Below are 23381 nucleotides of genomic sequence, written 5' to 3'. Positions count from 1 at the left end.
CACCCCCACCCCACCCCGCCTAGTGCGTCCTGGCCGCTGTGCAGCCTGAACAGGCGTGCGGCAGAATTTCCTCGTGCCCTTAAGAGAGCCCCCACCGCGGAAACAGCAGCGGACACTCCGCCTGAGCAAATGTGCAGACGGGCCGGGGCCCCTGATCTTTCCGCCGTGGGACCCCGGCTGCTGCTGCCCCGGGACTGCGTGTCCCAGACCGGCAGGGGCAGCTCTCCGTGGAGGGGCGCTGAAAACTCCAGGAGAACTTCGAGATGACCCTCCTTCCTTTGTCTGCACACCCGGGTCCACTTTCAGGAGAGAAAAGGAGAAGGTGGCCACCCAAGGTGAAACACATGTTACACTTGCAAGTAAATACAAGAAAGTGCCCGTTTGTAAGATGGTGGTTTTTTGTGCGTTTTTTTTTTTTTTTTTTTACTTTCTCTTCACCAAGAAAAACATAAATTTTTTTTTTTAAAGTTTACATTTGAAATGTGTTCGCTCAACGTGCAGGAGGCAGTGGCCTCCTGGGAGGTTGTCCCCTCCCCCACCCGCCCCCGCCCATCACGTCTGCACCCTCTCTGTCTGCAGCAAACCCACGGGCGATGTGGCTCCTTAGGGCCCATTTTCTGCCCCTGATCCCCAGGCTGGGACTGACCCTCTTCTCAGAGATGACGGGACACCCCCCGCCGTCCCCTGCCTGTGACAAGCCGACAAGGGAGTGAGAGCGACTTGGCGGAAATAAAACAGAACACCACAAACTCTCGGGAGTGAAGACCTGTCCTCATGCTGGGTGTGGATTTTTATTCCGGAAGTCATCAGGCCCGGGGATTAGGTTTCAGCCAAGGCCTTGCCGGGAGCGGAAAAGCAAGGATGAGCAGACAGGGCTCCAGAGGGTGGAAAGTCATCTCCCGAGGTGTCTGGGGGAGGTGGGCGTGGCTTCAAAAGGTACATTCTGGAAACAAATCACAGGATGCATTACCGGGAGCAGGTCTCCTCTCCACCCCCACCCCGCTGCCCAGCTTCTCAAAGCCAAGTTAGGCTTCAAGGTCAGCGTCTTAGGCTGCATTCTCCCCGCAGTCCCTGGGGAAGTGCTGAGTTCCCCACCTCGCACCCCAGCAGGCCCAGGGGTGGGGGGCCAGGTGATAGGTGAGATGGGGCCCTGCAGAACCACCCAGCCCCCCCCTCCGAATTATCCTGGGACAAAGGCCAAGAGCAATCCCTTGGGTGCTGGTTCCAGGAAGCTGTCCTCCTTAGAAGATGAGCTGGCACCTGGGCTGCCAGATGGCTTCTGGTGACCTCCACGCCCAGGATGTGCGAGGTGGGGCCGCCGGAACCAGGACAGCCACCCCCGTGTGCACGCCATCTGTTGCTGGCTCCCTGGGGTGGCTGTCTTGCACCCCACCGCACCACCGAGGGAGGGAGGGAGGGGTGGGGAGGGGTGCACTTGTGGGGAGGCGTGGAGAGACAGAGCCCCATGCCCAGCGCTGCCTCCCACCCCCCGTCCGCTGCCTGCGTGTCACAAGGGGTGCTGGTGCGTTTGCTGGACATGGCTGGCAAAACCGCCCAGCTTTCCAAACCTCCATATCTTCCATTTCCCTCCAGGACAGTTTTTTAAACTAGTTCTCTCTACATATTGCCTTGACTTTGGCACCTTTTGGAAACAATTGCTTTTGCATTTTGAGCGAGCCGCCGCCCTGCAACAGCACAGCAGAGAGCAGCCGCTGGCGGCAGGCTGCCCCGAGCACAGAGCCGCCGACCGAGGCCTCCGTGAACGGACGGCCACGGCTCCGGGTGTCCTGCCCAGGGCCCAGGGTGGGCACGCGGGCCGGCTTACCTGTGTCCTGCAGAGGCTTGAAGCACCAGGGCACCTCGGGGATGCTCGAGTCGAAGCAGCAGCCCCTGCTGTTGCACTGCTCGGGGGTGACCTCGGGGTAGCCGCAGTCCACGCGGTCGGTGGCCGGGATGGCGCACTGGCTCTCCGCTGTCCCGGACAAAGCCCAGTCAGCCGCCAGCGCCCCGCTGGCTTGGGGGTTGGTCTGCTGGCTGCACTTTGCACGTTTGCACCCACCCCCTGCCCCCTCCTGAGTTCAAAGTCTGCAACTCCCCTCCCCAACATCTGCTTGAGGCCAACCCTCTCTCCGTGTAAATACATAAGAAGAAACACTCTGCAGGGGGTCTGACCGCCCACCTGGAAGCTTCCTGCACTTGCCAGGAACTCATTACAGACGTGCGTTCCCTGGGGCTGGCTGCCGCCCAGGGCATCCGGGGTCCCCTGGAATTTTGTTTCCGGGTTCACCGTTTTATCCAGAAAAACTCCCATTCCGCCCCCCCTTTTTTTAAAGCCTTTTTTTAAAGATTTTATTTATTTATTTTTAGAGAGGGAAGGGAGGGAGAAAGAGAGAGAGAGAAACATCAATGTGCAGTTGCTGGGGGTCATGGCCTGCAACCCAGGCATGTGCCCTGGCTGGGAATCGAACCTGCGACGCTTTGGTTTGCAGCCCGCACTCAATCCACTGAGCTACACCAGCCAGGGCCCCATTCCCCTTTTTCAATGGAAAGTGTAACAGGATGTATTCATCCAGTACAGAAAGTCACCATGCACGCTGAGCTCTTCACTTCTTCCTGCCTCTCCCCACCCCCAGATCATCATTGGGCCTGTTGCTCCTTCGGTCCCCGGTGCTCACTCTCTGAGCTCGCCCGCCCCTGTGTCTGAAGTTAGCGGGAGGCCACCTCGCCTCGTCACCTGACCGGAGCTCTGCTCTGCAGTGCAGAGAGCACCTCAGTCCTCTCCTACGGCTGCCAGTCCGCACTTCCTCAATCCCTTGCTGCTTCCCACACCTCGGGATCTGCGGGAATCTTTAGACCGCACGGAGGACCCCTGCAACCCGCAGATGTTCTGACGCAACCGGCGCATCCTGAGCCCTGGGGGTCTAGAGGGCGCCCAGGTTGGTAGCCCCTGCCTTGGACACAGCTCAGTAGGTAACTGGACAAAAGCCTCCCCTAATGTCTTTAAACTTGGGTTAATGAAGCAGCTGCACCCCCTTCCCCCCTACACACACACCCAGATCTGCCATGCGAGGGCCGAACGACCCAGAACGGCTCTGGAAGTCCTCCCCGTGAGGTGTGTCTCCTTTTTGTTTCTAGTAGAGAAGGCGCCGAGACAGTGCGCCGGGCACTGGCTGCCTGCTGGGCAGACCTGGCTGCTGGCCTGGGGCCCCACACGGATGGCGGGGAGGGGGGTGCCTTAGGACTGGCACTGACTTCCTGAGCCTCAGGTGTCTTGTCTACAACGGGACAGCAGGACCCGGCTGGCAGGGCTATTGAGGGACCACATGTGTGTTTGGTCAATGGCAATCATGACATTATCATCGGGGCATGGTTGCCTCTCTCAAGCCCACAAAGAGCCCCCAAGCCTGTATCTTTCATGTGCCTGTCCCCCGGTCCTGGGCCCCTCGCTGCCCCCGGCCCCCACTTCCCCGTGGAGGGAAGAGAAGGGAGGGAAGGCGGTACTCACACAGGCCCACATATTGCCCGGACGAGCTGGAGAATGCCAAGGTCAGGACCACCGCCAGCAGCCAGAGCGCTCTGGCCTCCATGGTCGCGGACGGGCGCTGGGGACCCGGCCCTCAGAGGACATGCTGCGTCGGCCAGGAAGGCTCCTTTATAGCTGCCCCTGTGTTTGCACTGGCACTCTGGAGCCTGTTTGCTTGGGGGTGGGCCTTCCCTGCTCGCCAGCCCTGCCTGCAGTTTCCAGGACCTGATGGTGAACCCCCCAGAGGCTCGGCTCCCTGCAGCAGAGAGGGCGGTGCCGGCCCCACCAACCCCACCGGTGACGCGGGGCGTTAACACGCCTCTGTCAGGGGCAGGGCTGTGTCCTCCCCGCACCAGCCTGGCCAGGAGGAGAGAATAAAAAAGGCTCAGCGTGGGGCTGGGCTTCAGCATTGACAAGCCAGCCAGGAAGAGTCCCGAAGGTTCCCTAGGCCCTGACTGGGGGTCCCCCGCCAGTCCCAGGCCCGCCCTGGGTCTTGAGAGGACCGGCAGCCCACCCGACTCGGGGACCGCGCCTGGGACTCCGTGTCTCTCTCACGGCTTCTGAAGAAGGGACACGTGCCATTCCTTTCTTTTTTACTTTTTTTTCCAGTAAAAATTTTTTTATTATTAACTACATTGTAAGAAAGGTATTAAGTACACTCATTCAATACATCTAATAAACATATAATATGTGTTTAAGATCAGGCAATGCAAAAGACCCCTTCCCATCTGGAGATGTCCATGTGGAATACTTTCTTAGATATTTTTCCAGAAATGTTCTCTCTAGACCTAAGCCTGTTGTTGTTGTTGTTGTTTTTAACACAAATGGGAGCTTGCTGTACACCTTCACCCAGCTTGCATTTTCTTTAAATGAAGACTCTATCTGGGAAATGGTTTTATAACAACATGCCTAAATGATGGGGAATACTTATTCCCATTTTTCAGAGGAATAAACTAAGGCTCAGAAATGAAGGTGGCTGCCCAAGGTTCAAACCTAGTAGACCGGGTGGTGCTGAGGTTCAAACCCCCTCTGTGGGACCCCGAAGTCCCAGCTGTCCATCCCAACCCCTCTGTCCTGGGCAGGTGACAACCCGGTGAGAACAGGACAGTACAGGGTCCTATTGTGTTTATGTCTCTTTTCCGCCTGCGGCATTTCACCTGACTGTTCAGCACCAACGCCACCAGGAACCTGGGGTGGATTTTGCATATCGTCCCGGAAGTGGGGGCACCTGTCTGACCTCACTTACCACCTGGGTTTGGGGGGTGGTGTTGAGGGGAACTGACTACCCATGGTTTGGCCACGGAGTTGTCCTCCACCGAGTAACTAATGGGGACGACAACCGTGTCCCACGTTGTGACTCCCCAGGCCCAGCCCCTTGTCCGCAGTGAGCCCCAGATGAGTGGGCTTGGGGGTGACACCCGCACTGGCCTGCCTCCCCCTCCAGGGCAAGCGCTGGCGAAGAGCGGGGGCTGCGCCGCCCTCGGTGTGTTTGCTTTGCACCTGGAGGGGGGCTGCCCCGCGCTAACGGGCAGCGTGATTCTCACGTTGTGAAAAATGTCTCCTGGGGAATTCCTGGCAGCCCTTTCTGGCCGGACCCCCGCCTGCCCACTTCCAGAGTACAGGCCAGGCCAAGCCAGGGGGCAGGGCTGGTTTCAGAGAGCGCAGTCACCCCAGAAACAGGCTTCAAGGGGACAGTTACTCGGGGCGGCCCTGTCAGGGGCCACCTCCGCCAGTGTCCTGGGCTCCTCCCATGTTTAAAATTTTTTTTTTAAATTACAGCTTACATTCAGTATGGTTTTGTATTAGTTTCAGGTGTGTGGCATAACGGTAAGACAATCACATACTTTATGTTTGTCCCCCCACCCCCTGGCATCTCCGGGACCCATCTGGCACCGTGCATAGTTATTACAATATTGCTGACTGTATTCTCTGTACTGTACTTTCTTTTCTTTTCTTTTCTTTTTTTTTTTGAAGAAAACAGGTTTAACAAAACACCTTGTACAGTATTTATAACATTACTCAGTGTATGTTGAAATGTAAAAGTTGACTCAGTAAAAGTTGAAATGTATGGTGTCTCCAGTAATACATACTGGTGTTTTTTTAAAATTTTCATTATTGTTCAAGTACAATTTTCTATCTTTTACCCCCATCCCAGCCCATCCACCCATCCCTCCCCTCCTCCCTCCCATTTCCACCCCCCCTAGTTTTTGTCCACGTGTCCTTTATACTTGTTCCTGTAAACCCTTCCCCTTTCCCCCTGAAATTCCCCTGAAATACCCTCCCCTCTGGTCACTCTCAGTCTGTTCTCTATTGCAGTGTCTTTGGTTATATTTTGCGTGTTTCTTTGTTTTGTTGATTTCTGTGCTGCACGCCCCGCCCTCCTGACTACGTTGTAACCACCAAGCTCTACCTCTTAACCCCTCTTCCTCTTCCACCCACCCCCTGACCCCTCCCTTCCGACAGCCCTCAGCCTGTTCTCTGCGTCTACGAGTCTGTTTCTGTTTTATTTGTTCATTTATATTGTTCTTTAGATTCCACATATAAGTGAAATCATATGGTATTTGTCTTTCTCGACTGACTTGTTTCACTGAGCATACTACCCTCTGGGTCCCTCCCTGCTGTTACAAATGGTAAAACTTCATCCTTTTTAGGGCTGAGTAGTATTCCCCCGTATAGACGTACCACAGCGTTTTACCCATTCGTCTGCCAAAGGGCACTGGAGCCGCTTCCACAGCTTCCTCGCCGCAGTGCCTTCAGGGTCGCTGGGGGGCTGGGACAGTGCACCCGCCGGACTCTGCCCCCAGGCAGGTAACTCAGAGGCGGCGGGATGCTGCCCTGGGTGGCCGTCGCCCGGAACCGCCGCCTGGTGTCTGCTCTAGTCTAACTCAGGCAGTCTCCACTGCGCCCAGGGCTGGGGCCGAGGAAGGACCGTCAGAGGCGACCGATCCCTGTCCTTGAAGAGTCCCCCTCAGGAAGAACAGTTGCCTCGTAGGTGGGGAAGCAGAAGGAGCTGGTCTGGAGTCCTGGGCTCCGTGACCTTAGGGACGTCATTGTACTGCGTGTGCCTCAGGTTCCTCCTCTGTCACATAGCCCCCAGCCCCCAGGGCCCTCTGAGTAGGTGACGCAGAGCCATGCTGCGTGCCAGGACACACACTGGTCACCTGTCGGGTGTAGCACAGCAGCAGCCACGGGGGCAGAGGGTCCAGACTCTCGACCCCCCCAGTGTGTAGAAGCGGTGGATGCGGCAGGAGGCTCAGGCCTGCAGGTGTTGGTGGCACGGGCTCCCTGGAGAGCAGGGGGCTCGCCTGGCCTGGCCCTGGGAGGCCTGACCCCTGAGGCCTAGGGTGACCTTGTGTCTGGACTGTCCTGGGACCCCTCCCCTGCAAGCCCCCCCTCTCACCCCAGGCCCGGTGTGTAGGTGTCCCAGGGAGGGCAAGCACCCCCTGGGCGGGCTGAGTGCTGGGGCTGCAGCCTTCCACCTGCGGGAGGCACGGCCCCTGGCACGCGTATGCAGCAAGCACAGGCTAAGTGTGGGTCACGGGCCAGGCGAACGTTAGGCTCTAAGCGCCCCAGGCATGGCCCGTGGCCTCAGAGACCACAGCCCTGCGAGGGAGGATGAGCCTTAAAGCGTGAATTGTGATGCAGCATGATATGAGAGCTGGCACAATGCTACACAGCACGCTTCTCATGTGGGGTGAATCTGAGTGGGGTCTTGAGGGATGAACAGGAGTTCAAAGACGGGTGAGGGTCAGGAGGGTGTTGCAGGCAGGCAGGCAGTACTAACTCAGCACCCCGCAGGAAACAGGGGGTCCGTGTGTCCTGCACAGGGTTGTACATTCCCTGTCACCTCTCGGCTTCTGACGTGCTCACTCTCGGCTCCTAAAGCCAGCGGAGAGCCAGATGGAGGAAGAAAGTGCAAAGTCACGTTAACTGAAACCTCTGGGTGGGCCTTGATGTCACCTGCCTCCCGGGAGCCTCCTGCCGACCAGCTGTCGTGTCATCCTGCAGCTGCCTCGGCTACCAGCCCCTCTCTCTGTGTCCCGCACGGTGTCCCCCTGCCTGGCCTGTCCCGAGCCATCAGGGCCCAAAGATGGCCACCGGCGCGACCGATTCAGGGAGGTTCCTGTCTTTTGGTGTGGTTTCCACTGAGGACAAATGGGGGAGGGGTCCAGCCATGCAAATGTGTCACCCACCGACTGCGCAGGGGGAGTGGGGGGAGGACAAGGAGTGGGTGAGTCAGTCAGGACAGAGGCCATGGGCCCTGGAGTGCCCCTCACGGGCCCCGGCCTCCTGCGCCCCGGACTGGGCCAGTGTCCGTCCTCCACATGGGGGGTGCGGGGGGGGCACAGATCGGCCCCTGGGAGTTCAAGGGGAACCAATTTCTGGCTCAGGGTCTACTTGGGGGGCTTTTGGCCACGGCAGCCTCTAGAACCAGAGCTCCTTGGGGTTTGGAACGAGCGCACCGGCCCAGGTGTTGTTCTGGCAAAGAGGCGTCCCCGGGAGTGAGTGGACTTACGACCCAGACCCAGAAGTGCGGAGATGAGTCGGAGATAACCAGAGCCGGGAGCTGGGGAGCAGGTGTGTGTGGGGACACCGGGCTCCTCACTGACAGCCCCACCCTCGGGACCCGGCCGGGCCTCTGGAGCTAGAGGTGCTGCAGCAGGGAGACAGGTCCTGGCAGCGCATTGAGGGGGGGCCTGGATGTGCCCTGTACCCGTGCCTGCCAGGCCCTGCGCCCAGCCTGTCCCAGCAGGGCAGCAGGGAGGGCAGAGACAGACCCCAAGATCCCGGGGCAGCAGCAGGGGACTCCGGGGAGCCCGCTCCTCCCACCAGCCCGCCAAGCCCAGGGGGAACAAGCCACCACCCTCTTGGGCTTAAGACTTCTTCCCTGTGGTTGCAGCCATTGTCACCAAGTGACTTCCAGGTGCACTGGGATGAATAGTGTGCCCTCCCCAAATGCACGTCCTTCCTGCAACCTCAGCACCTGGCCTTCGTCGGGTGTGATTATCTAAGTCAGGCTGAGGGCAGACTGCAGCAGGGTGCGCCCTCGCCCCGGCCTCACTGGTGTCCCTACGAGAGTGGAAGAGATACAGAGACAGACGTGCGGCAGAGGGAAGGCGGTGGGGACACAGACTGCAGGAAGACCCCCGTGACCACCAGGGCCGTGATGGGAGTGACGCAGCTGAGGGCCGGGGGCTGCCAGGGCTGCGGCAGCCTCCACGAGATGGGGCAGGCTCGGGGGGCCTTCCCCGGAGCCCTCGGAGGACGCCCAGCTCTGCAGGCCCCTGGACTTAGCACAGGCGTCTCCAGAGCTGGGAGAGAAGATTCTGGTCGTTTCAACTGCCCAGTGTGTGGCCCTTTGTCATGGCAGCCCCGGGACACCAGTCCAGCCAGGGACGCCCGGCTCTGAGTGTCTGTTTTAACTCGCACTTTCCCGAGTGAGGGAGGGGAAAGGCTTGGGAAAGGTCTCAGCAGCTTGTCCTGCAGGGACCCTCCCCTGTGCTGCCCTGACCCGGCTCCCGGGGAAAGGGGAGAGGTCTGCACCCAGGTCTGCACCCTGTCTGTGCTGGGACCCAGGCCTGGCCCCCGCCCCCTGGGCCCGTTCAGTTGCCAGTCTCTATGACTCATTGGCTGAAGCCAATTAGCCCTTTCCACATCCCCAGGGATCCCCACCCAGCCTTTTCTTCCTAGTTCCTGGTCTCAGCGGAGGCTAAGACAACATGCCTGGTGGGAAGCATAGGACGGTCACTTCCCGGTCAGGGCCAGGCCAGGCTGTACACACCAGGAGGCCTGGGCAGGTGGCAGCCCACGCCGAGGGGGAGGGGTGGCCAACAAGGAGGTGACTGTGTAAGGGATTGTCCAAACAGGGACACTTTTCAGAGAGTGTCCGGCCACTGTTAGCAATCACGCCAGGACCCCAGCTGTGAATGGGGATGGTCCCCAGCCAATGGGACAAGGCCCACCTCCCCCTCGCCAGGTGGCGGTCATTTACGAGTCTGTCCCAATGCCATGTGGCTTCAGTGGGGCACATTCCCAGGACTCTCCAAGTTCTCACACAGCATTTTCTCTGAAATCCTCTTCCCCCGAGCCTTTCGTGGCTTAGGTGCGGTGGCACTATGTCAGGGTCCTCCCAAGTCTTAGCCAAACAGATTTTAAAACGTCAAGATCTGTCTGTCATCTTCCCTGAGAACTGCTGTGGCATCTGCTGTCTCCGGGCGTCTCAGCGGAGCCCCCACTCCGACGGCCTCCTGCAGGGGAGCGGTTCTGACTGTCTGTTCATTGGACCCTGTGTCCCCGTCAAACCCAATGGCAGGAGGTCTGCTCGTGCTTCCTGGGAGCCGTTAACGGCGGGTCGCAGTGACGGGCCAAAGGGAGACAATGTCCGTTTCCTCCACCGGGGACGGGCCGGTGGGTGGGAGGCAGCTCTGCCAAGGACCCCCCTGGACATTCTGGAAGCTCCTGCAAGAAAAGCGAGCCCAGCAGGGAGGAGCCTAGTGGGGGCGAGAAGACCCCTGCTGTAAAGGCTGCAATTTCCCCCCAAAAGTAAACTATATATTCAATGCATGTTTATTTTTTTTAAAGATTTTATTTATTTATTTTTAGAGAGGGAAGGGAGGGAGAAAGAGAGAGAGAGAGAAACATCAATGTGCGGTTGCTGGGGGTCATGGCCTGCAACCCAGCATGTACCCTGACTGGGAATTTAACCAGCGACCCTTTGGTTCGCAGCCTGCGCTCAATCCACTGAGCTATGCCAGCCAGGGCAATGCATGTTTAAACGGAAGCCCCAAAGGGAGATTTTTGTGAGACACCACAAATGAATCCTAAAATGTAAATGGAAAGGGCCAAAAATATCCAGTAAAGCTTTGAAGAACAAGGAGTAAAAAGAGGCAGAGAAGAATCAGAGGGTGTCTATCTACACAAATGTTCAGACTGATCACCTACAAGTGGAACCTAATCAACAGAACAGACAAGCGAAATAGAACCAGGGACAAAGGAATAAAGAACAAACTGACAGTAGCCAGAGGGGAGGGGGGAGGGAGATACCAGGGAAAGCAGGGGAAGGGTCATCAGGGAACCTGTGTAAAGGACCCACGGACAAAGCCAAAGCGGGGAAGGATGGAGGGCGGGAGGTGGGGATGGGTGTGGTGGGGAGCGGGAAAATGGAGACAAACGTACTTGAACAACCATAAAAAATGAAAAAAAAAGACGTTACCAAACCATCACATTGCCCAGGCAAGTACCAGCGCGGTGACAGAACCCCAGACGACACAGTGGAGTGGAAAGCAGGAGAAGCAGGAGGCCGGCCCTGTCGCGCCAGTGCACCTGGTGATGACAGAGACATGCTGCCCATCCGAGGAAGCGGGGGGGGGCGGGGGGGGAGGGTGGACGATGGACTCTGTGGGGTCACGGCAATCACCCTCAATGGAAAGAGATACATGCGGATTTCCAACCTGCCAACACCAGGCATCTTTTCATCGTCCATACGGAAGGGAGGTAAACTTAGATCCACAACTTAACAACCCGTTAACAAATTGCCAGGTGCATTAAAGGGCAAAAGTGAAGAGTAAACCTGAAAGCATTAGAAAGAAAATACCAGACCCATCTCTCCTTCCGAAGATAAGAATGGAAACTCTGGAAAATGCGGGGAAACAATGACCTGCGGGCACAGGAGAGTAAAAACAGACCAAACCAACCCGCCCGGTGCAGTCCTTGAATGAAAGGAAAGAGGGGAGGGGAGGGCAAATTCCCTCTTTCTGGGTGTTTCCTGAGGGGAGGCCACAGTGAAATGTCGCTTCAGAACCCTGCGTATTGTGATACCGTTTCTGATTACTTAAAAAACAACAACCAATACCATTTTGTGTGTTTGCAGATATGCATGAGAGTAAAGCGCCCTGACTCCCGGACAACGGGGAGCTCCGAGCCAGAGGGACAAGGAGAGCAGAGGGCACACTTCCGGCTCTATTTACATTTCCTGCAACGCAAGGCATTGAGGCAAGAAGAGCAAAAAGATCCTACACCAGTACATCTGGGCAGTGCATGTACAGTGGACCATAACATCATTGGTTGTCTGTCTCGTGAGGAGTTTGAAACGTGGTCATTTAAAAATTTTATGAAAAAATCATAAAGTGGCTTGGGGGGCTGGGCGAGGAGGCGCGGGGTGCGGGCGAGCCTGGGAGACGCCAGTCTGCGGTCTGGGGTCTGGGGCCGGAGCCCTGGCCCCCTGCAGGCCCGGCCAGCGTCCGGGAGGGATATCGGGTCCGGGGCTGGGGGAGAAGACCCCTGATTAATCCCATGCACATCCAGCTTGATGATACATGAAAGTCTCAAGCTATTTCAAGTTGTCTTACTTAATTCTTAGTCCTTGGCCCCTGCAGTGCCATCTCAGCTGTGTGTCTGCATTGGTAGAGCCGCCAAATCCCCTGAGGATGAAGACCTGGCGGTGTCTCTGGGGAAGGGGCAGGGACAGCGAAGGAGTGTGACCCAGCATCCCGGCAGGGAAGCGCCACCCGAGGGTCCCTGTTTCATACCGTTCGTCTCCGCACCAGAGGCACCGCCCTGCGCCCTCCAGGCCGTGGGCCGTCTCACCCGTCACCTCAGGGACGACAGACAGGGAAATGACCCCAGAGACTGTGGTTCCGACCTCTGAGAAATGACCCCTGACCTGTCTGGCCATAGGTGGGTGATGGCTGACCACTCACGGCGGGGAAATGGTCTGTGAGATTATTTGTCTCTGAAATGCGGAATAAGAGCCATGAGAATTGAAAGGGTCTCACGTCTCAGAAAACGCAACCTCATCCCCTGCCTGGTGTTTTCTGCCACGTGTCCGGCAGCGGCGGTTAGCCCAGCGGCAAGGTGGTTGTTCGGGGGAATTCTAGAAGCTGAAAGCAGACTCCGCCCGTAAGAAATGGGTTGTTTGCCAGAAACAAACACAACGCGCCATCAGAACTGCGGAGGAGGTCAAAGGGGCGCAGACTGGAGCCTCCACACGAGGCCTTGACCCTCAGGTTGGGCGGGCAGCGGGGTGCTGGCCGGGAGGCGTGGGGGGTGGGGCGTCTGCAAAGGGGAGGGTGGCCTCTCTGCGCGGAGGAGGGTCCCTTGGAGCGGGCCACCTCTCCAGAGGGCTGCTCTCGGGATGCTGGCTGCTGTGGGCTAACAGTGCCGTGCGGGTATTTGCTGGGTTTGCGGCAAGCCCATCGCGCACATTGAGTCTTTTCCTGCTCCCAGCCTTTCCCTGTTTCAGAGGCTGCCTTTGTCCTGCTGCAAGGGACTCCCAACCCACCGGGAACTGAAGGCAAAGGGTGAGACTGCAAAGAACGCCATCGTCCACCAGCAAGAGCCTCCTGTGGCCAGTGCCGCCCGGAGCTCTCAGTTATAAAGGCACCGCCCCCACCCCCACAGTGCTCAAGGCTCATAATAGCCCTGTTTTGCACATCAAATGGCAAGAAGCTGAATACCAAGGCTCATTCACGGATTGTTCACACAAGCGAGGCACTCATCTGAGACCCCGCTTCTGCGTGTCTTCAGGAGTTTTACCCGAGGGATATTTGTTGAGCTCCTACAGGCGGAAACGTTACCGAACAAAGAACAATTGGTCAATATTTATTAAACATCCGTTGTGTGCTCAGGCCTCCGCCCAGGTGCCGTGGGGGTTGCAGGGCAAGAAGGTGACGTGGTCGCCCCGGATCAGCCAGTGGCAGTCATGGAGGGAACTTCCTACCCCCGCCCCCACTCATCCCCACGGTGGGATCCAGGAGGCATTCCTGTCGCTATAGCGACGGCCCTCTAGTGGATCAGCCCATTAAGGTCAGGCAGGTGGATACGCTAACTTCGAAACTAACTGCACAAATAAGCACGCACTCGCGTGGGAGGCAGAGACCGGTGGGCACAGGGGCCTTGAGGTTCACACAGGGCTCCCCCCCACAGAGGGCGTCTTAAAGGAACAGGAGACTCTGAGTTGAGCCAGACAGAAGTGGTGTCAACGGGGAGGTCTGGCTCGAGAAACAGGGAAGTAAATGAACGAAGACTCAAGCACGTGCCTCTCTCTGGGGCATCGGGGCAGAGCCAGACTGTCCTGAGACCCAGAGCACATGGACAGGGGAGGAGACCCGGGACAGCTCCCAGGCAGGAGGGTCCCCAGCCCCCAGGACTTGGGCTCCAGATGGAAGCTGCTGGAGGACCAAGCCCCATGGTCAGGACCTGGGCCCTTCACCTTCACCTTCACCTTGCGGTTTAGCAGGGAATGAAAACTTTATGCGACTCCGTCTTACCGTGACATAGAATTACAGTGAGATGCACTGACGCACTGGCAAAAAGAACTCACACACGGACAGTTTCTTTATGAGCGTACGGCAGGCGCCAGCAGCCCTGGTTCCTGCTTGTACGAGAAACGGCCTTGACCATGACTGTGGGTGACGAGGTCGCCCAGCTGCAGGAATTTGGCCGGCACTGACCGGTTCCAGGATGCCCACGTTGAAGACCCGCATCCGGCCCAGCAAGGACACTGCCTGCTGGTCCACGGCCCCTCCCCCGGTCTCTTTGTTCTGCTTCCCCTCCCCCTCCTCACAAACACCCCTGTCTGTGCTGAGACGTTAAGATGGGCTTTGAGATGAGAGTCCCCCACCCTCCAGGTTGTCGGCTCCTAAATAAAACCACGCCCCTTTACATCAGCACCTGCCTCTGGAGTCCTGGCTTTCGAAGCGGCAGGCAGTCAGCCGGACCTGGGTTTCGGTTACGGGAGTGCAGGGGAGTTGAGAGAGGATGGCCCTGCGGGGTCAGACACAGATGGGATTCAAGCTTGTGTGGGGGTCACGGTTTCCCGACGGACCACCGTGACGCCCCACGGTGGGCGCGGGCTCAAGCGGTGAGGTGCAGGCGCCGTCATCAGGCTGCCGGCGGGTGTAGTGCCGCTGATCCAGGAGACCCACGCACAAGGACCACTTCGTGACGCTCACAGCGAAGATCTTGAGATGCAAACCCCAAGACAGTCTCGGTCCCTCGTGACTCCGTGACAGCTTGACTTGGGCCAGCGCACTGCGTGGGCTCCTGGACCACCTCCCACAGTGGGTCGCATGCCCAGGGCAGCTGCCCCGTCCTGGGACAGAGCCTTGACTTCCGCTGCCCTCCCAGTCTTCTGCCGAGCTGCCTCTGCCCACTGGACACTGCTGCCTGCTCTGGCCCCTGGGACCCCGGCCGCAGGAGGATGGAAGTCCACACAGTGGGGCAATTGCGGGAGAGGGGTGGTGGGTCGGCGAAGAGGGTGAGGGATGTTGACCCTGGCCCAGGAAGGACGGGAACACCATAACTCAGTGCTGCACCCTGGGGCCAAGTTACTTATCTGATAGACGGCGTGGCTCTGGGCAAGCGCCGAGAAGCTACTAGAAACCGAGCAGCAATGGAGGCCGAACACATCCTCTTGCTGCGTGTTTACAGGCCCTGGAAAAGCAAACGGCGGCAGATGGGCAGGCTCCCTGCCCCGGCTTTACAGGCGGTAATGAGGATCCCCTGGGGCATGATTCAATACACGCGGGCGCCAAGGTACACTTGGCAGAACAACGCAGCCAGAAAGCAGGGAAGTTCAGAGATTCTGGAGCTAATTAACTCTCAGGGTTAATAGGAGGTTCGAGCGTGATAAGGGGTATGGAGCAGGCGGGGACAACGGCTCCCGAGCCTTCTGACCGTGAACACTTTTCACGGTAGAAGGATAGAGCCCCCAGCCTTCCTCGGGAGCTGCAAAAATAATTTATAGTTGTTTTGTATGGTATAAGACAACACGAACTGGTGCAAAAATATTTATTTTGGATAAGCATTTCAATAAAAATGCAATCGCGTACACTGTGATCCTGTTTTGAAAACTTGCTTTTACCTTCTGAAGAAACACAGGTGTGGTCTACGAGATTTCAAAATCAATCCCTCAGATAACTTATCTGTCGAAGGTCTGAAGAGAGCTTTTCAGTATTATTATTTGTATTATTATTCTCTTTGTCAGGTTCCCGTGTTTCTTCGCCAGTATTCCTTTCGTTCTCTGGTTTTAACCAATAATCATTATGATTACAATTAGTCGATTATAATTAATCAGTTAGTCATTGCTAAAAACGTAGACCTTGAAAACACTAACCATCAGAATTGGTTTAAGGACTCAGATGCAGAGCAGGGGGAGTGATGGGACAGCACAGAGGTCAGGCCACAGCACGTGGGCATGACAAGGGACACTTCATAAACCACGGTTCGCCACAAAGGTGTGGCCAACACATCTTTGTGCCCAGACAGAGCTGGGCAAAGGTGCTCGACTTTCCAAAGCGGGAGGGACAGGCAGTGCAGGCAGACACCTGCAGAGACAGCGCTGGTGCGCCCCGGGAAATGTGCCGTGTCTGCGGGCAACCCTTTCAGCTACACGGCAACCGCACGAACAACAAGATTGTTAAGAAAATAGAGTCGTGGCAATGTAATCGATACAGCAGGTCTTATGGACACAGGGGTGTCAACCTTAAGTCCTGACCAGCTCTTCTTAGGTGCGCAGGAAATAGTCACAAAACTTAATCACCTGTTTGTTCACAAAGAAAGCATTTCATTCCACAAAGTAGGAACAGTTAGCATTGCTCTGGGGTCAAACACCACACAGCCAGAAAATCACGACAACGTCTGTGGAAGGTTCTTGCACATGGGCATTTAAATACCTTTTATCAAACATGTGTGGCTAAAGGATAAACTACAAACCAAAATGAGAAACGTTCTTAAAATTCCTGCTAATCGAAACGCCACGTTTCCAAATCTAGGAAGGATGTTCGCAATAGCGGTCGCAGGAAAACGGACGGCTTCAAACACTCACCGGTCATCAGTGCCCAACTCAGAAAGCCAGGAAAGGACTAGGAACCCAAGACAAAATAACATGGCGGTTGAAAAAATTAATGACGTTTGTCAGGTCGGAGTCGCTCAAGGCACCGGACGGACGCAGCCAGCTGAGGAGAACGGGGTTGAGTAGCGGGAATAAGGGAGAAAGTGGACCCAACCCAGGGACGCTGGGACTGGGCCGGTTGTCCTTAGGTCCGGGTTGTTGAACACAGAAACCCACGAAGGGCATCAGAGTTGGACTGGCCAGAGCTGGCTGCTGGGAGCAGCTCCAGTTACAGCTGCATCATCCCCTTACGCCAGAACGGCCGACCCCCAGACCCCACTCTTCCCGTTTTTTCTGGGTGGGGCCCACAGGCAGCTTCCCAGGTGCTGTTTTCTCGCCTGGGGATCTCCCATTCCTCCCAGGCCTGCCTCGGTCTGTCAAAGTTGTTAAGAGAGAAGTAGTTAAATGAAGCAATAAATTAAAATCTCACTTCTTAAAAAATCTGTGCAAACCACCAGCCAACCTGAACCAAAAAAGGAAGAGAACCCCCCCAAATATACAAAATAAGAATGCGCCAAGGGAAAACACCTATTAAAACAGAGAAAACTTTATAAATTATAAGAGGCTGCTCTGAATAACTCTATGCAACTAATGTTTGAAAATCTGGATGAAATAGATAAGTTTCTAGGAAAATCTCAATTTACCAAAATTTTCCCAGTAGAGACGTAAAATTCAAATAAACCATAGAAGAAATGGAGAACTTTATTGAGGAGCAAATCTGTAAAATGCCCTGATAGCCTCAGGGTTGCTCAGAAATTCCAGCAATGCCAAAAACACCAAATTGTCCCAATGCTGCCTAACTGTTCCAGAGGAAAAAAAGCAAAGGAAAATACCCAAATTCAGGCTGAAAAATGAATTTTAAATGTGTCATAAGTCCAAAATATAAGAACCAAAGCTATAAAACTTTGGAAGAAAATATAAGAAAATAATTGTGGCTTTAGATTAAGTGAAGATTTTTTAAAGCTGAGATACATAAAGTGTGAATCATAGAAAAATTGAAAAAATTAGACTTTATCAAAATTAAAAGCACGTGCTCTTTGAAAGGCACTGTTAAGAAAATGAAAGGCAAGTCTCAGATTGGAAGAAAATATTTGTACAGCATATATCTGATAAAGGACTTGTGTTCAGAAGTGACAAAGAACTCCTACGACTCGATACAGAGAAGGCAAAACACCTGATTAAAATGGTGTAAAGTATGTGAACACGTGACCAGAGAAGAGGTAAGCAAAAGACAAGTGCAGGAAAAGATACTCAGTATCACTTGTCATTAGGGGAGAGCAAATCACCTGCAAAGGGGCCAGCACACCGCAGACGCCTGCCTGGCTGAGAGCACAAGCTGGGGCCGTTGTGGGGAGGGGCTGCGTGTCGCCCGCTTGGCTGGCGAAAAGGCAAAACGGTACAGCCACACTGAAGAGCAATTGGATTGTGTTATCAAGTTCAATACGATCCTCACCACACTCCTCAGCAACCCCGCTGGTGTTTGCCCGGGAGAAGGCATTCACCCAAGTCCACGCAAGACTCGGACACAATTGTTCGCAGCAGCGAAGAGCTGGAAACCACTCCCACCTCTGACCAGCGGTGCTCGGCCGACACTGGGGGGAACACCCCTCACTGCGGAGTACTACTCGGCGAGGAAAAGGGACCGGGGGGCCTGCAGGAACCTCAACAGACCACGCGCTGTGAGATTGAGAATCTATGAAGTTCCAGAAGAGGCAGAACTTCAGCGGAGAAAGCAACACCTGGGTGTCTTGGGGCTGGGGGTTGGGAGGCGGGCACCGACCACCACAGCAGAAGGAAACTGGGGGTGAGGGTGAAGACGCCCTACATTTTCACTGCGGTAGCATTTATGTGACTGTATACGTTTCTCAAAACGCACTGAGCTGATTTACTTAAAATGGGCGATTGTTATTGTCTGGAATTATATCTCAATAAAGATAATTTAAAAATAAAATCCAAGGTATAACCATAACCAATGCGACATTTCTATTGTGCAGACAGTGGGCTGACCAATGAAAGGGCGGTTCTGGGACTGAATTGTGCTGTCCACCCCCTCCCCCCAAATCCACGTGAGGAAGCCCTGAGCTCAGTGTGACGGTGCTGGGAGACAGGCCCTTGGGGACATCTAAGGTGCAGTGGGGTCAGGGGCATAGGACCCTGCTCTGACAGGACTCGTGTCCATGCAAGAGGGGAAGAGAGACGCACACTCTCCACTCTCTCTCCACCTGCACGGAAGGGCTCATGTGAGGACCCAGTGAGGTCTATCTCCTGCCCTTAAGAAGCTATACACAGACACCAGATCTTTGCAGCCTGAGGTGCCCAATAGCGGGCAGGTGCAGGCTGGGGAATTCTGTTCCTATGTCGGCCAGCAGAGGGCACTGCAGGACAGGCATCCTCCTGAGCATCCTTGGCCCTAGCAGGTTCTTTATGGGGGGAAAACACCTTAGATTCAGTAGCCACAAGTCCCAAATGGGACAAATGGAAGGGTCCTTCCTTCCTCAAAGCCACCTTTATGACTGCAAAATTAGGGTTGAGCACCTGAGTGCTGAGCTGTCTTTGGATCACAGGAAATAAACGTGGAAGCTGTCACCCACGAGCCCGTGTGGAAGCCTGGCCGCCCATGCCTGAGCTGCCAGGGAGGCCTGGCTGGGCTGGAGCTGGGTCAGAGACTTCCAGGAGCCGTGGAATGAGGCTCCGCCTCTGTCCCCAGCCCCTCAGGGTGGCAGGGAAGCTGCGGAAATTCCCTGGGGTGCACTGGGACCTCCCACCACCGCCCCACAAATGGAGATTAGCCTAAGGGAGGGCCAGAGGCTCGGAAAGGGAAGGGCACAGAAAGCTGACCGCATCCCGTTTCACGGAAACGCTGCCAGCCGGGGCAGACCCCCAGGGCTTTCCCCATGAGGTGGCAGCCTCGGCATTCCAGCCCGCAAGGGGGACCACGGGGGCCCACTAGCACCACAGCCAGTGGCCAGGGCCACAGAAGAACCCCCAAGGAGGGGACCTGGCAGGGACTGGCCTTCCTGCATGAGTAGGTGGGACCCTGGAGGGGCTGATGGGTACTGAGACCAATGAGACCACACTGTCACCCGGAGGAGTGGGCCTGGACTGTTGGGAAGTGGGTGTGTGAGTAGCAACAATAACTCGCCCTGCGTTCTCACTGGGCACTCACCGTGTGCCTGACGCTGCTCAAGAATTAACTCACGCAGTCCCGTCAAAAGCCTGCGAGAAAAGGTGCTGTCAACACCCTCGCTTGGCACGTAAGTAGAGCAAGGCACAGCCCATGTAACTAACCTGCCGAAGGTGGCACCGCTAGGAAGTGACTTGGATGCAGAAATGGTTATATAGCTTAATGCAATGTGTGTATTTCGGGGACCCGACACATATCGTATTATAGCAACACCCTTATTCCGTGGGGCCCCCTGGAGGTTGAGATGGTTCTGGAGCCTTTCCTCCTCCTTTTATAGGCAGAGGGGTGTCAGCAGAAGGGCTACTCCCCTTACCCCGAAGCAACAGCCAGAGGTGTTTATGTGCATGAAGGGGGACCCCCCAAAAACTAAATTACCTTCTGGAGGGCAGGCCCTGGTAGCACAGGCTTCCCCCACTAGGTGAGTGTTCTAGGAACCTGTCTGTATCAGTGTACCAGCTGGTGTTGTTGTGAGAGGCTGTGTTTGGCTTCAGTAATTTTTTTTAAAGACTTTTTTAATGCATTTGCCCATTTCGTGATGGGTGGTCTGTGAGCGCAAATGCCCACACTGTGCTGTGTTCAGCCGTTTTTGACCAAAATCGGCATGATCCCCATGCCCCACCCTCCCTATTCACCTGATCGTACCCAGAGTGGCTTTTTTGTATGCCCCTGGGTGGAAAAAGTCCTCAAAGGGAAACATTTTGCTGATGTCGGAGAGGTGAAATAAAGAACGACAGAAGCACTAAAAGTCATCAAAATCGACGGATTCAAAGGCTGTTTTGAGCAGTGGGAAAAAGTCTCGACAGGTGTATTGCATCAAATGGAGAGCACTTTCAAGGTGGCTGAAGTTTAAACATGGAAGAATAAATATACAACTTTTTATCAATAAATTCTGGGTTTGGGGTCCCGTTTATATGTACCTCATCTCCAAAATACGTATCCTACTACAGATAGGTGTCACGTACTCCCTATAATGAGAATGCAGTAGCTCCCCATTGCTCCCCTACTTCCAAATCCCCCGACCCACTAACACTCATTTGCCCCTCCAAAGCCACGGCTCCCAGGGCCGCGTCTGCGGCCGTCAGCCGATGCCCGGTGGTGCGGAGAAGTGAAACCAGGAGGTCCAGCCGGTGACCCTCCACCTGCCTTCCCGTCTCCGCTCTCCCACTGCAAACGCATGTCTGTTCACGGCCTGTTTAATGTCTCCTCCTGGGCATTTTTGTGCTTTTTGATGGCGATTTTGCCACTTAAATGGTCCCCAAGCACAGTGGCCGAGGGTTCTCTGGAGTCCTCGGGGCAAGAAGGCTGCGGTGTTTCCCAGAGGGAAAGCAGGGTCGCCAGGCCAGCTGGCTTCGGAGTGGGCTGCAGCGCTGCTGGCCGTGAGCTCCATGTTGGTGAAGGAACGGTACATATTCTGTCAACAGAGACACCCATCCAGCCACGTCCCGCGTGGACAGGCTGATGTGATCTGTCGAGGTGCTGTCAGGAGCCTGGCCCTGCATTTCCCCCGGTGGCAGTGGCTCTGTATCTGCCTGCTCAGGGCTGTGACTTTCTAGACAAAACCACCTCGGGAAATGAGAACCGATTACATCCAGTCTGCAGTGAACGTGCAGTGAGAGGAATGAGTACGTACCTGGCCGTCAGGACCCACCCACATCCTCCTGGACGCAGGCACACCGCCCTCACGCCACGTGGAAAAGGCTTTTGCACGGGGTCCGAAGAGTGGCCCTGCGTGGTGTCGGGACGAGAGGGGCAGACGATCGCCCTGGCCCAGACTCGCCATTGGTGGGCCCCCTGGGCACCAGGGGGGCTCTCGAACATTCACTGTGATTCCCGCCGCACTCAGCTAGGAAGGTGAGTATCCCCACGCTGTACAAACAGGACAGCTCACAATCTGAGAGCGATAAGAGAAGCTCCCCAATGTCACACACCTGGGGTATCACCCCCTCCTTGCACTGTGACATCCACTCCGCCAGTGTGCTGCCCAGTCCCCTCTCCTGTGACTGCTTCTCAAGCAATTACCTAAACCAGCAATCAAGGGCCCGGATGAACCTCAGGAGCCAGGGGACCAGGGCAGTGGGAGTGAGGGGCCTTCCCCCTCCCCCAGCTCCCGATGGGACCCTCTCCACCAAGCCTCCCCCTCCCCCACCACCCGCGGTGTGCCTGCCGGAGCCTGGCGGTGGCCGGGGTGCCTCTGAAGGGACAGGGGATGGGGGGAAGGGCAGCAGAGACGGGCAGGGGAGACCGGAAAGAACTCGTCACTGGAGGAGAAGGAGGGGAAGGGACGAGATAGGAAGACAGAGAGAAGGACAAAGAAAAGTTCGCATTGCTGGTGGGAAAGGGTTCGCATGTCACCAACCATTGCTGCGGGGGCAGCGAGGACCCTCTGGTGGCCCACCTAAAGGAGGAGGAGAGAGGGACAGCGCCATCCAAGCCACACGGGGTGCAGAGCGGTGAACTGCCGTGAATGACTCTGGAGGAGCAGGGGTTACAGTGTCTGGAACAGGGACCCCCAGCCCACAGCAAACGCCACTGAAACCGCCTAAGACCCCACACGCAGCCCTCAGCAGGGCGACGCCAGAACCGGCTCAGCAGCGAGGGTGCTGACGCGTCCCAGAGAATCCTGGGGGAGGAAGGGGGGTGGGCGCGGGGCCAGAGAAGGGAATTTGGAGACAACGCCTGCAGTGTGGGCGCCCAGAGGTTCCTGCGGGGGGGCCCCTCACTCAGCCCGAGAACACCAGGTCTGCGGACCAGAAGATGCCCCAGGGCCGCACGAAACCCGGAGCTCCCACCGAACCCAGCGGGCAGGAGCAGAACCGCCGGGCGCTCGGCCCTGGGGCGTGGGGAGGGACAGTTCACACGGCCCCTGCAGAGGGACTTGGCTTTGCCCTGGGTGTGGCCGGCCTGGCTGACTCGGGCACACGCTAACTACGCCGTGTGAACTGCAGTGACAGGGGAGAGGCCCCCAAAGTGGGCCCAGTCGCTTCCCTGAAGAAGCACTTTTCAAAACTCCCACTTTCCAAAGCAAAGTCGGTGTCCCTGGTCCCTCTGGCCCCCGGGAAGGGGAGGCCTCGGGTTTCCGAGGTGGCAGGGTGGGGGGAGGGGAGTTGGGTAACACGTGCTAAGCCAGTGGGCTCAGCTGGAGCACGGAGCAGGAGCGGGGAGAAGCTGCAGACAGACCAGCCTGGTGTCCGGTGCGCCGCAGCCCCACTCTGACCCCTTCCCATAGACACAAAACACCTGTCTGCTAACACCTGCCCACGGGTAGGCGGGAGGAGCCTCAGTCAGAGCTGGTGCGTCCCCTCCCGCTGCTCTGGGGGGGGAGGGGCTGTAGAAAACAAGGACGCAAACTGGTGGGGGGAGGGTGTTGGCAGCCAACGCAGCCTCAGCCCCTCCCGACGCCCTTTCAGAAAGGGGGCCTGGCACTCAGCTCCAAAGCAGGTGGTCAGCGATGCGTTTGGTCAAAGCGGAGTGACTTTGTCGTTGCAGCCTGACACTACAGGTTACTGTGAGAGCTGTGAGGACTAACGCCACCTGAGTGAGTATGCGAACGACCGGGCGGGCATAGGTATGACAAAGTAGGGTGGGTTCCGAAACCCACTTACACATGACACTTGGTTGCTGCTGGAGTCACTGAACCTATCAATGAATTGCCGCTCTTACGGTGAATGAAAAAGCATTAAAACCACACACGCGTGTGCACACACACACACACACACACACACACACACACTCATGCAACACTGTCTCCACCTCCGTGCCAAGGAAGCCAACGTAAAATTGAG

General features: G+C 56.4%; 1 protein-coding gene across 1 annotated transcript; it reads right to left on the bottom strand.

The window, feature by feature from the left end:
* Positions 1-759: 759 nt before the first annotated feature.
* On the bottom strand, positions 760-3662 carry TFF3 (trefoil factor 3). Its single transcript, XM_045852547.1, has 3 exons — positions 3506-3662; positions 1826-1972; positions 760-943 (listed from the first exon to the last, which is right to left on the bottom strand). The coding sequence occupies exons 1-3, from the start codon at positions 3585-3587 to the stop codon at positions 930-932; spliced, it is 243 nt and encodes an 80-aa protein (XP_045708503.1). The 5' UTR covers positions 3588-3662; the 3' UTR covers positions 760-929.
* Positions 3663-23381: the final 19719 nt, after the last annotated feature.

Source organism: Phyllostomus hastatus, unplaced genomic scaffold, assembly GCF_019186645.2.
Source record: "Phyllostomus hastatus isolate PE091 unplaced genomic scaffold, TTU_PhHast_1.1 phas_contig_948, whole genome shotgun sequence".
In the NCBI taxonomy this organism is placed as follows: Eukaryota; Metazoa; Chordata; class Mammalia; order Chiroptera; family Phyllostomidae; genus Phyllostomus; species Phyllostomus hastatus.
This window is presented reverse-complemented; position numbering and strand designations above follow the sequence as displayed.